General features: G+C 47.5%; 1 protein-coding gene across 9 annotated transcripts in view; it reads left to right on the forward strand.

Moving 5' to 3' along the window:
• Nav2 (neuron navigator 2) overlaps window positions 1–12,164 on the forward strand; it is a 348,443-nt gene that overhangs the window by 320,391 nt on the left and 15,888 nt on the right. For 8 of the 9 annotated variants that reach the window (XM_060367205.1, XM_060367207.1, XM_060367206.1 and 5 more), the window contains 5 exons: window positions 1,084–1,237; window positions 2,218–2,380; window positions 3,254–3,354; window positions 5,832–5,927; window positions 8,061–8,229. In XM_060367205.1, the coding sequence (XP_060223188.1) occupies window positions 1,084–1,237; window positions 2,218–2,380; window positions 3,254–3,354; window positions 5,832–5,927; window positions 8,061–8,229 (683 nt within the window). Of the gene's footprint in view, window positions 1–1,083; window positions 1,238–2,217; window positions 2,381–3,253; window positions 3,355–5,831; window positions 5,928–8,060; window positions 8,230–12,164 lie in introns of those variants that run through there. The other variant, XM_060367213.1, reaches the window with a different exon arrangement.

Consider the following 12,164-nt stretch of genomic DNA (forward strand, 5'->3'; position numbering starts at 1 on the left):
GTGTAGGTTTTGTGTGGCCTGTGAGTCAGCACCTGAGCTTTAAGGAGTGCTGCTGTGGCCACCACTCCTCAGGCAACTGCCAGCTCTGGCTCTGAAACTTGGGAGCTTAGGGATGGTTTTGGAGTTTTGGTTTTTCTGAGGTGTTTTTTTGTTTAGTTAGTTAGTTGGTTTGGTTTGGATTTTTTTCCTCTGCCATCTTCAATCCAAATCATGCCTAATTACCCAATATCCTTTAGAAATCACAGAACTATATTTTATTAGAAATGTTTCTCCCAATGGCTAGAGCTTACCATGGCTTTTAAGGTCTTCCACCTCATATTGACGCAACTACAAAACCCCTGTAACTCAGCAAGGAGCCCTGCCTTGCTTCCTCTTGAATAGCCAGAGTTTGCTATGATGAGAGACAGCTGGCCACACTGTCATGGCCCACAGATGCAGCTTTGGCTGTGTGTCATCTCATTCTCTTGGATCTTGTGCTCCAAATCTGATGTCTTCTTACGGTTAGGATGAATGTAAGAAGTAGGCAGGGCATGAGGGACTAACAACAGGTTTTTCTAGAGACGTCCAAGAGTTTTCATAATCAAATGAAAAAGCAGATCAACACTGTCTACTCATCCTCTCTCTCTCTCTCTCTCTCTCTCTCTCTCTCTCTCACACACACACACACACACACACACACACATTTGGCCAAAGGGGAAACCCTGTTTCTGATCTTGATTATTCCCTCCCTTCTAAGAGGCATGAGACTGGCTTATCTGCCCTGGGAAGTTCTCAAACCAAAAAGGATATTGCTCCCGTCTACCAGTTCTCACTCACCCACTGTTAGTGCTTTGCTGGGAAAAGATACAGCGGAGCCCTTCTGCTGACCACTGCTCTACCTAGGCAGAGTAACAGAATCTGTCTTCTGGATGCTTTGCCTGTGGTCCTTGTGAGGAAGCAGGAATGGCTGGAGGAGAGGCTAGTTATTTATGATAGTGCTGAACAGTGAGTGATGGTTTACCTCAGTTGGACCACAGAGTGGACCACTCTCTGAAGGGACTAAATGAAAGAGCTATGTTTGCCAGCAACATCCTCTTTCCCTAGAATTTCTGAGTGCATGGACAGTGAGGCGGAGACAGTCATGCAGTTACGAAATGAGCTGCGAGACAAGGAGATGAAGCTGACAGACATCCGCCTGGAAGCACTCAGCTCTGCCCACCAGCTGGACCAGCTCCGAGAGGCCATGAACAGGATGCAAGTAAGTGATGATGAAGAGAGCTCCAAGAAGCTGCAGAGCAGCAGCCCGGGGATGGGGGTGGGGGCTGCCCATCGCTGATCCCCACACTGTCCTGGCCTTTCTCTTCAGAGTCTTTTTACCTTGTGTGACTCCACACTGCCTCTTCCTTCTACCTGCCCTTTTCACTGAACCTATTCTGCCTTCCCTAGCTCCACTCTTCACATACTGCTCACGTAGAGCTGTGGTGGCTGGCTTTGTGTCCCAACAGTCTGTTTCATGATATTCCTTCTCCTGAGTATCCTCTGTGTATCCAAACTGGACCCATCCTCCTCAGCTCAGCATGGACCTCATCCCAAACCTTTCCATGTTCTCCAGCTGGGAGAGTCAGTGGCTTCCTTTGAAGGTGGCTACAGAATGGTCTTTCAATTCCCCTCCTGTGGAGTGAAGGCATTCTAGTCTTGTGAGCTGCATCTTGTATCATGGCTCTTCATGCATTAGGCTCTTTGTAAACAACTGTAGAGTGAAAGACACCTATGGAATGCACTCAGTGAGACCTCCCTGGAGAGCAGCATCTCAAAGAGCACTCCCTGGAACACCCATCTCTGAGAGGCTCCTGGAGGTGGGAAACACCATAATTAGTGTGCTCAGGAAATACACTGTGTGCTTCTCAGAGTCACGAAGCAAAAGCTGGAAATCCTGGAGCTGAGAAATCGGTCACACCTCGAGTTACCAAACCTTCTTGGTTGCAAGACCTTTTTACACAGGCCACTCAGCAGAAGACCCTGGGAAAGGCAATTTCTAAATACCTGCTAAAGAAGAGTTCTCTGTGAGGAGGGGACCAGCCCTGTCAGCTTCCTGAATGGCAGGGAAGGGTATTCCTGACTTTGGTTAGTCTAGCTACCCAGTTCCTGCAGGGAACTTCCAGATTCTTCCCCCAGAAAAGGCACGTTCCATTCCTTACATCCATCTATCAAGTCAGTTTCTTCCTTTACTTTTTGCAGAGTGAAATTGAGAAGCTGAAAGCGGAGAATGACCGACTGAAGTCTGAATCTCAAGGCAGTGGCTGCAGCCGGGCCCCTTCCCAGGTGTCCATCTCCGCTTCCCCAAGGCAGTCTTTAGGGCTCTCACAGCCCAGCCTGAACCTCACAGAGTCCACCAGTCTAGGTGAGTGGCTAACAGGCTGGGGGCCAGTCAAGACTACCAGCCTGGGTAAGTGGCTCATGGGACTAGGAACAGGACATGTACACCAGCCTGACTGAGTGCTCACAGGCCGGGGACAAGCTGAGTCTATAAGTCTGGGTGAGTGGATTGTGAGTCTCCGGGAAGTCCTGGTCCACCAGCCGGCGAGTGACTCATGGGACCAGGCAAATGGAAGCCTGCAACCGGCACTCCAGTCTCCAGGAAGAGCAGGTCCACAGAGGTAGCAGGCGTGTGTGCACTTGGGGTGTGTGTGTCTGGGTGTGCATCTGCTACCAACATGAGCCCAGCCATTAGAGTATTCCATGTTTTGCTCCAGCACTCCGAATTTTTCAGGCCATGAGCTTGGGTTTCTCCTCGCCCACCATGCTGAGTTCTGCTCAATCCATGTTAAGAAGTTGATCTGCAGGCCCAATGCTCCTGTACCCCTTGGTAGCAGGTCCTACAGAGGCCTCGTCTCCTAGCCTTCAGCCTTCTGGATGTTGGGGTAGACTCCAGGCTGACACATCATCCCAGAATGCACCTTGAGTTTTCTTTGTGAACATTTCAAGGCTGACGCTTTTATTTTTTACCCATGATGCTACTGTTGTTGTTGTTTGGTTGAGTCTCCCTCGCACTTCCATCCGGCAAGATGCATTGTCAGCCTGCTGGCTCCCTGGTCCTCCTGCCATTGGTTTCTGTGATTTCATTATCCATCCTTCCCTGTCCCGTCCCCACCCCACCGCCCCTGCACCCTGACACCTGGATCGTCCTGCTGCTGGGCCCACAGGCGGCAGAGGTGTCCGGAAGCAGCTTTGCTGTCCCCATGTGCCTAAGGCTGTTGATGTTTTCCATTCGCAGACATGTTGCTGGATGACACTGGTGAATGCTCGGCTCGGAAGGAAGGAGGCAGGCATGTTAAGATAGTTGTCAGCTTTCAGGAGGCAATGAAGTGGAAGGAGGTTAGTCGGATCCCTCACCCTGCTCACCTGTCCTTTCCCCAGGTAGAGATGGTCTAGCTTAGCAACTTAACTGGAAACCTAAGTCAATGGGAAGTACTAACACCTTTCTTGGTATCATAGTCTCCCTTACTCACAGGGGTCACATTGTAAGATCCAGAGGGATGCTGAAATGGTAGAGTATTCTGGACCCAATACGTTGTATTATACTATACATGACTATGCGTGATAGATAGAGTTTAATGTATAAGTTAGATACTGTAAGAGATTAATAAGGAGAGCTTGGGGATGTAACATAGGAGCCTAGTGTTTGCTAGGATATACAAGGCCCTGAGTTCCATGCCTAGCAACACAATAAAAAAAAATTAAGATAAAATAGAATACTTATGATAATGTTCTGAAAACACAAAGTAAGACCTCTGAGTGGTAATTCCTGCACCCACAATCCTTGTCGGTCCCTCTTGTGCCCACAGTCCCTAGCAGTTCTTATACTTGCTATCCTTGACCGTCCCTCCTGTACTCAGAATTTTTGGCAATCATACCCATGGTCCTCAGCAGTCCTTCCTATACCCACAATCCCTAGCAGTCCTTATACCCACAATCCTTGGCCGTCCCTCCTGTACCCATAATCCTCAACAGTCCTTATACCTACAGTCCTTCCCTGTGCCTTTCTGTCTTTGAGGTAAATGGAGCAAAGTGCACCTCATTTTCTTTGTATAAAAAAAAAATCGATTAAGCTTACTGAAAAGAGCCTCATGTACTTTCCACACTAGCACTCCCTGAAATGGCTTTTCTGGATTTGCTGTTTTTCTGAACCCTGTCCCAGGCAGCTATGCACATTTTATTGGTAAGGCAGAGGAGGAAGCTGACTGGACTTAGCTGGCTTGGGGCCCATTTCTGTCTCATCAGATGCTACAGACATAGCATTCACCAAGCTAGGAGACAGGAGGCCCTGGGCTGAGTGAGTCACAGGGGCCTCAGAGTGGGTTGAGTGGGGGCATCCTGAGTCACTGATGCTAGAAGCCGGTGCCTCTGGTATTGTCTGGTTACCTGCCAGAGACTATCTGAAGTAGAGGTGGGGGCTGCAAGGTGAGCTGTATTTTAGTGGGTAAGTCCTATTTGGTGATGACCTTGGCCATGAAAGTGGGAAAAGGCAACAGGAGCCTCCACCTGAGTTTTCAAAGTTGTATTTCATAGTATTTCTAGCCAGCATGTTGTTACAATTTCAGACAGCTGGGGAACCAACCTGCCCATCAAAACGAAGTGTAGCTGACTTACCAGGGGTTTTAGAGCTGTTTGGCTGGAAAGGAACCAGAAGAACCCAGCTAACAGAGGATTGGCCTGTCAGGTTGAAAATCTTTCTCCCAGTGTTCTTACAGAGCAGGCAGGTGACCAACTGTACATATGACTGATTGTCCTTCCCATTATCCTCAATGTCATTGCTGACATTCTTCCAGGATTGTAAGCCATTTCCCCTAATGCTGTTGTTCTAGGCCACAGGAGGTCACTGACCATGGTGGTTTGCCCACTGTGCAGCTAGGAAACCCAAGACTATAGGCACATGGTGGAATCAGGCCCTGTCACTGCCGGACTGCTACTTTTTCCCTCTGATGACCTTTAACTGCTGCGTGCCTCAGCCTGCCACCCAGACCCATCCCTGTCCCAACTACATCCTCACAAGCATGCAGAGATATTAAAAACCAAGCAGAATGGAATGTTTTCTCGGCATCCTTTTCATTAATGTGATCAGTTAGCCCCTGTGGGTGTAGAAGAACAAGAAGTGGAAAAAAAAGTTGTTGGCAGTCTTCCCAGATTTTTACTAATTTTCTGAATTGAATGTGTTTTAAGTTTTAATGGAAAGAAAGTAATAAATATTGTTTTTAGATAGAAGAAGCCAGGCTCATGCCTTTAATCCCAGTACTTGGGAGCAGAGGTAAGAGGTTCTCAAAAAGATAAAAAGAAAGGAAAAGATAGAAACATTCTCTCTGAGGTTCTAACATGACGAGCTCCATTAAATAAAACATGAAACAGATGACTGTAGATATGTATAAGTTGAGAAGGTATTGTTGTCTGAGTCTGTCCAGTGTAGCTCTGAGCCAGGCATTTGAATCATGGAAGCTTCCTGGAAAAGGTGAGTAGTTCTTTAGCAAGAGTTGAAAATGGGGCTCTGGCACACAGGAGCTGGGGGAGGAGGCAGTCAAGGATGTGGGAATTTATGCTCTGTGTAAGGCATGCACTTAGCTGATGGATCCAGGTACCAGAGAGGCCATCTTAGTCTCCCTCACCCTTTGCAGTTTTACCAGAGCATAGACAAGGCTTAAGGCTATTACATGCCAGCAAAGCTATGCCTGGTGTGGAGAGGAATGGTTTTTGTTCTGTTTTTGTTTTTCTCCTTTGGAAGCACTGGAATGCTTAGGCCTCTGCCCTACCAGGCCAGAAAAGAGCCAGCTATTTCTCACTTGCATGTGTCTCCACCCTAGGACTCCAGACCACACCTCTTCCTTATTGGCTGCATCGGAGTGAGTGGCAAGACAAAGTGGGACGTGCTTGACGGGGTGGTTAGACGGCTGTTCAAAGTAAGTCTCTCAAGAAGGAAGCCCCAGCAGCGGGCTGGGGGAGGGGAGAGAGCTTTGTTTCCAGAACTGGACTATTTCCCTAACCTCCTCACTCCTCCTTATTCTTAGGTTGCCAGGACTTGTCCCTGGAATGTTCAGATTGGTAACTGGCCATTCTCTTACCTGCCCTTGGCAAGGGCTGGCCAGCCAGTAAACATTATTTCACAATGGTGTCCCAAGAGTTGTGTTCTGTTCAGTATGATTAGCATCTCTGACCTGGTGCCGAAGCCCTTTGGACTACACATATATGCTCAGTAGCTGCCCATGCCAATCCTGCAATCTCTGACAGTAACATCCCATCAGTCAAGGATGCCGCCATGGTCACACCACTGGATTGGGTATTTGCTATATCAGAAATGGCTAGGGAGTACCAAAGTGAACCTTGGAACTCAAGGTGATTTGAAAGAAGCTCTTGATTTTTTTTTCTGTCCCAAAAACCAACAGCATTAACCCTAAGGCTTAACCACATCTCCTGAATAAAGCAGGACTTGGGCTAGGGCACCAGCCTGGTGCCACAGGCTTAGAAGCAGAGCAGACCCAGCTCTGTCATCTCATCAAACCCAACCTAGCTAGCATGTTGCTGCGTCTTCTAGCTTGTGGTTCAAATGGCTTCACTTGAGAGAAATTCTGTTCCCTTTTGAATGATTTATTCTGTGTGTCTGAGTGTTTTGCCTACATCCATGTCTGCTGTCTGTCCTCAGAGGCCAGAAAAAGGCATTAGATCCCCTGGAGCTAGAGCCACAGATGTTCATGAGCTGCCATGTGGGTGCTGGAAACTGAACCTGGATCCTCCAGAAGAGCAGCCAGTGACCTTAACAATTGAACCATCTCTCCATCCTCAAAACAGAACTTTTTCTTTTTGTTTTGTGTGATAGGATCTTATATGCAGCCCTGGTTGGGCTGTAACTTACTCTGTAGAGCAGGCTGACCTGGAGCTTACAGAGGTCCACCTGCCTCTGCCTCCCAAGTGCTGGAATTAGAGGCATATGCTCTCATACCTGGTCCCAGTTTAGTTCTTTTGACCTAATAGAACATTCCCATCATGGAAAGCAGGCAGAAAGGGTAAGGACAGACTAGTTCTGCCTCCTTGGCCAACACTCAGAAATTTGGGGTGTACTTACATGAAAAAGGCAGCAAAGTGAGCTCTTAGGGCACAGTAAATGAGGGGTGAGACCACTGGGGGCCTCTTACTAAAACTGGTGTCAGCTTTTCTGTATTACCGTTCAGCCTACAACCTAATCCCTGACCTTCTGTTTGTTGAGTTAGTTTTTTGTTTTTTCCTTGCTATGATACCTGATGAAAGCAACTAAGGCCAAGGCGATAGCTTATTCAGGAAAGGGCTTGCCTTATAAACATGAGGACCTGAGTCTGATCCCTAGAACCCATGTGGAAAAGCTGGGTACAGTGATGTATGCTTTTAATCCCAGCACTGAGGAGGCAAGGAAAGATAAATCCCAAGGGCTCTGGGATGGCCAGCCTTGTTTACTGGATAATCGCCAAGCCAGCGAGAGACCTTGTTTCAAAAAATAAGGTAGAGGGTGCCTGTATAATGACCCCAGAGGTTATCCTCTGTCCTGTACACACACACACACACACACACACACACACACACACACACAGAGAGAGAGAAAGAGAGAGCGCTGTGCATACATGTGCACATATACACATATAAGCGACTTATGGAAAGAGGGTTTTCTTTTTGGCTCACTGCTTAAGAGATACCATCTGAGCTGTGTGCAGTGGTGCATGCCTGTAATCCCAGCACTCGGGAAGGCAGAGGCAGGCAGATTTCTGTGAGTTTGAGACCAGCCTAGTCCAAAGCAGGTCCGGGATAGCCAAGGCTACACAGAAAAACCCTGTCTTGCAGGGGATAAAATCATGGTTTTGTTGTTTTTCCCCACTTGGTAAGTAAATCTCTCTTTATCTTAAGAGGCCTGGGATTTAAGGTGTTATTCCCAGAGTATGCGATGTCCTGATTTCAGCTCAGGTGACATCTGAGAAAAAGAGGGTACCCACGAATCACCCAGTGAAAACAGAAGTGCCCAGCAGGTTTTAGTCAGCTCTCTAGTGGGGTCTGTGTTTTATTTTCTCCAGGAATACATCATTCATGTGGACCCGGTGAGTCAACTGGGACTGAATTCAGACAGTGTTCTCGGCTACAGCATCGGTGAAATCAAGCGCAGCAACACCTCAGAGACCCCTGAGCTCCTCCCTTGTGGCTATCTGGTCGGAGAGAACACCACCATCTTGGTGACTGTCAAAGGTAAGTGGCTTCCAGCTGAGCAGTAGTGGCGCACACCTTTAATCCCAACACTTGGGAGGCAGAGGCAGAGGCAGGCAGATCTTTGAGTTCAAAGCCAGCCTGGTCTACAGAGCAAGTTCTATGATAGTTTCTACACAGAGAAACTCTGTCTTAAAAAACGAAAAAACAGAAGAAAAAAAGAAAAAGAGTAGCTACTTGTAGAAGCTGGAGCTTTTGGTGGCCAAAGTAGTTCTGTTTGTACTGTGCGTGAGGGTGTGTGTGTGTGTGTGTGTTTCCATCTTCTTCCTTACCCACTACTTAGGCAAATTGCACCATCAGGAAAGAAATTGCTTCAGTTTATTGCTGAAATTAGACATCAAAAGGTCCCATTAGCCTTATGACTGGGTTGATGGGAGACTAATAACTCCTTCATAACCCTGTTAAAATGGCACTTTACCAAAGCAATCAAGGATCTTGCCAGCCAGCCTTGGGCACGAGCCCATTCTACAGATGGAGAAACTGATGTGCTGTAGGCTACAGGAAAGTTGCCACAAGCATCGTGATGATACCACTCCTGCCTGTGCACCCGGCTCCTGGAGCTTCCGAAGCCTTGTCCTCCGAGTGTCAAGCCCCACGTGTTATAGCCTTCCACTCCTTGTTGCTGTGGACTCAGGGTCATCTCATAATGTGAAATGCTTTCAGTGTAATTTCAAAAAATCCCATAGTTTTTAATAGTTCTAAGAAGTTTTGAGTTTCACTGATATGTAAGGCAAATTGTGGGTTACTGTAAAAAAGTAAAAACAAGTTTTACGCTTCAAATACAAACAGCACAGGATTAGCATTCCCATTCTGGAACAGAGGCATGGGGTTATTAGCAAGGAGTGTTTATACCAAAGAAGGACCGAAACTTGGCAGATTAAAGAGCTCATCCTACAGCCTCATATCAAGTATCTTGGACTGGTAATGGAATCATCTGGGCTCCATAGGGCTTGGGTATCCAAGCTTTCCTACCCCTTCAGCTTTCTTGCCTAGCATGTAGTCTCTATCTCTTGAATCCACTCCACTCCACACATGAAGATTTCCTTGGTGGATAGTTCATGATTCTTGTCTCTCCAACGTCCTGGGGTCTGTGCTGCAGCTTCAGCTTCCCCTTTATAGCTTCATGCAGTGGCTTCTTGGGAATTCTCCTTGCAGAAATTCTGACCTTGCCATACATTGCCTAGCCTCAGCAGCTCTCTAGAGCCAGAAATAAAAACTCCATGACCCCCCTCAGTCTTAAATCTTGCATGCCTGCAAAACCAGTACACAGTAGACAATGCTGTCAAGTTTTGCTGCCGGCTGGGGATGGACCCTTACTCTTTGAGTCACAGTTATAATGGTTTCTTGGTGTCTGAATGTGCAGTCTGTTTTCCAGGCAGTTGTTTGTAAGCAGGGCAGCCCTCTACAGTTCCTTTCCTATGGTGTTGCTGTGAAGCAGGTTTCTCTTTACCACTTACAGGATCCTCTTCTTTATGTACCTTGACTTCAGCTACCTAGGCCCTTTACTCCAACAATCTGCATTTTCTTATCCTCCTACCCCAGCTGTTCTTTTTTTACTATAGACCCGATATGAGTGGTGAGCAGTAACACGCCATAACCTGCATGCTTTCCTGCCTTGAAATTCCCGCTACCAAGCAGAGTAGTCCATGTCCTAGGAATTTAGGGTTGTTATTGCTGTGAAGAGACACCATGACTATAGCAACTCTTATAAAGGACAGCATTTAATTGGGGCTGCATTACAGTTCAGAGGTTTAGTCTGTTATCATCATGGAGGGGAGCATGATGACATGTAGGCAGACATGATACTGGAGAAGGAGCTAAGAGTTCAACATCTGGATTGGCAGGCAGCAGGAATTGAGAGTGACAATGAGCCTGGCTGGAGCTTCTGAAACCTCCCAGTGACACACTTCCAACAAGGCCACACCTACTATTAGTGTGACTCCTTATGGGCCTCTGGGGTCATTTTTATTCAGACCACCACAATCCATTCCCCACCCTCCTACGTAGCCTTGGTAGCTCTGACTAGCCTGGAACTCACTATTAGACCAGGTTGGCCTAGAACTCACAGAGATGAGCCTACTTCTGCCTGCCTCCTGAGTGCCCGGATTAAAGGTGTGCGCCACCATGCCCTATAGTCCTTCACTATTAAATCCAACTTTTCAGGACAGGCAGAAGGCAGCCAGAATCTTTACCAGAATGTAGCAAAAATGACTTCTTGCCCTGTTCCTGATGGAGTCACGCCTCCCCGACCCATGGACATCGTGAGCCATTCTTTCACTATCCACATTTCTCTGCACATTCTGGTTTTCCAAATTCCCACCAAGGTGACTCATTAATCTCTGCTTGCAGCTTTCTTGACTTTGCCTATCCTGAAGCTACAAGCACTTCCGCCTGAGCGCTGAGTAGTATCACACCAGTGGCTCCTCTTCTCAGTACTAATTTTCTGAGTTAGTTGCAGTAATAAAATGCCTGGTAAAGACAAAATGAAGATAGAGTTTGTCCTGATTATGGCTTGAAGGGATATAGTCTATAATCGTGGGGAGGTCACAATCCCACAGCCCCCTGGAAGATGAAAGGATGCATGAACTCTGACAAGAAGAATCCTGCCATAGAAGGAGCAGCATGAGGCACCAGGCATGCAGAAGCAAGAACTGTGTGGCAGGAACCCCCAAGGAAGAGAGCCATTTACAGCTGGCACTCAAAGTATATGGCATCCTGGGGAGCACACACTGTCACCACCTCCTTTCACAGCAAACTCTCCAAACACCAGGGGTAAAGCTGATCTGTGTGGAATGAGAGACAAGATAGCCCATCCGAAGAAGAGAGTGGTACTCCATAGAGCCTGGCCAGTGGCTGCCAGTTTTAGCATTTACAAGGACCAGCTTGGATTTTATGTTACACTGATGAGCACTAAAACCTCATTGGGTTTTGCCAAAAGGGTCCCATTTGGTATAGCAGTTCACACCTGTGGTACCAGGAGAAGGTGTGACTTCGCATACTCTTTTATTTTAGTGGTGCGTGTGCATGATGCGTGCTGGGGGTTTGCACATGGCACAGAGTGCCTGTGGAGATCAGAGGACAATTCTTAGGAATTGATTCTCTTTCACTTCCCCCCCCCAACCTAGTGAGTCCCAGGGATTGGACTAAGGATCTCAGTCTTGGTGGCAAGTAACATGCTCAGCCATTTTGCTGGCCCATGAATTTGCATATTCTGAAGTGAGTCCTCTGAAAATTTTATGGCAGGATGTGAAAATGGCTACATGTATGCAAAGTGTTTTACTGATTGTCCCCTATGGTTCTTACTGTTGAGGTTGTTATTAAATTTAGACAAGAGCCCCTCTGCTCTACGCCTGGAGAGGCATGTAGGCGATCTTTATCATGGTCCTTTGCGAGGACCATGACAGGCTTATAGGGGCTACCTTAGTTAGGGGAGGGCTAGGCACAAACTCATAAGTGCTGTAGGGGTGTCTTTACCCTGAGCAGAAGGAAGGCGCTACTGCATGACAAAGGAGCGCCTCCTTGTTTACTTCTCCACTTATACAGGCTGTTTCCTTGAAGGGAGTTTTTGACTGGAATTACTGTCTGCCTTGATTTTTAAGACAGGGTCTCTCATTGGCTTGGGATTTGCCAAGTAGGCTAGGTTGGTTGGCCAGTGAACCCCAGGGATCCATTCTCCACCTCTCTGCCTCTGCAATTACAGTGCTTGCTGCCGTGCCCCACTATTTTTATGTAGGTTCTGAGGCTGAAGCTTGCGTGCCCATGTCTTTAAGGCAGGCCCTTTACTGACTGAGCCGTCTCCCTGACCCTGAGACCATTCTTGTAAACCAACCACTGACTAACGAGGTTGTCCCAGATAGAAGAGAGAAGCTTTCATTTGACACTGCTGCTGATCAAAGGTCTCAGCATGCAGCATTTCA

The sequence above is a fragment of the Meriones unguiculatus genome, chromosome 14 (assembly GCF_030254825.1).
Source record: "Meriones unguiculatus strain TT.TT164.6M chromosome 14, Bangor_MerUng_6.1, whole genome shotgun sequence".
NCBI lineage: Eukaryota > Metazoa > Chordata > Mammalia > Rodentia > Muridae > Meriones > Meriones unguiculatus.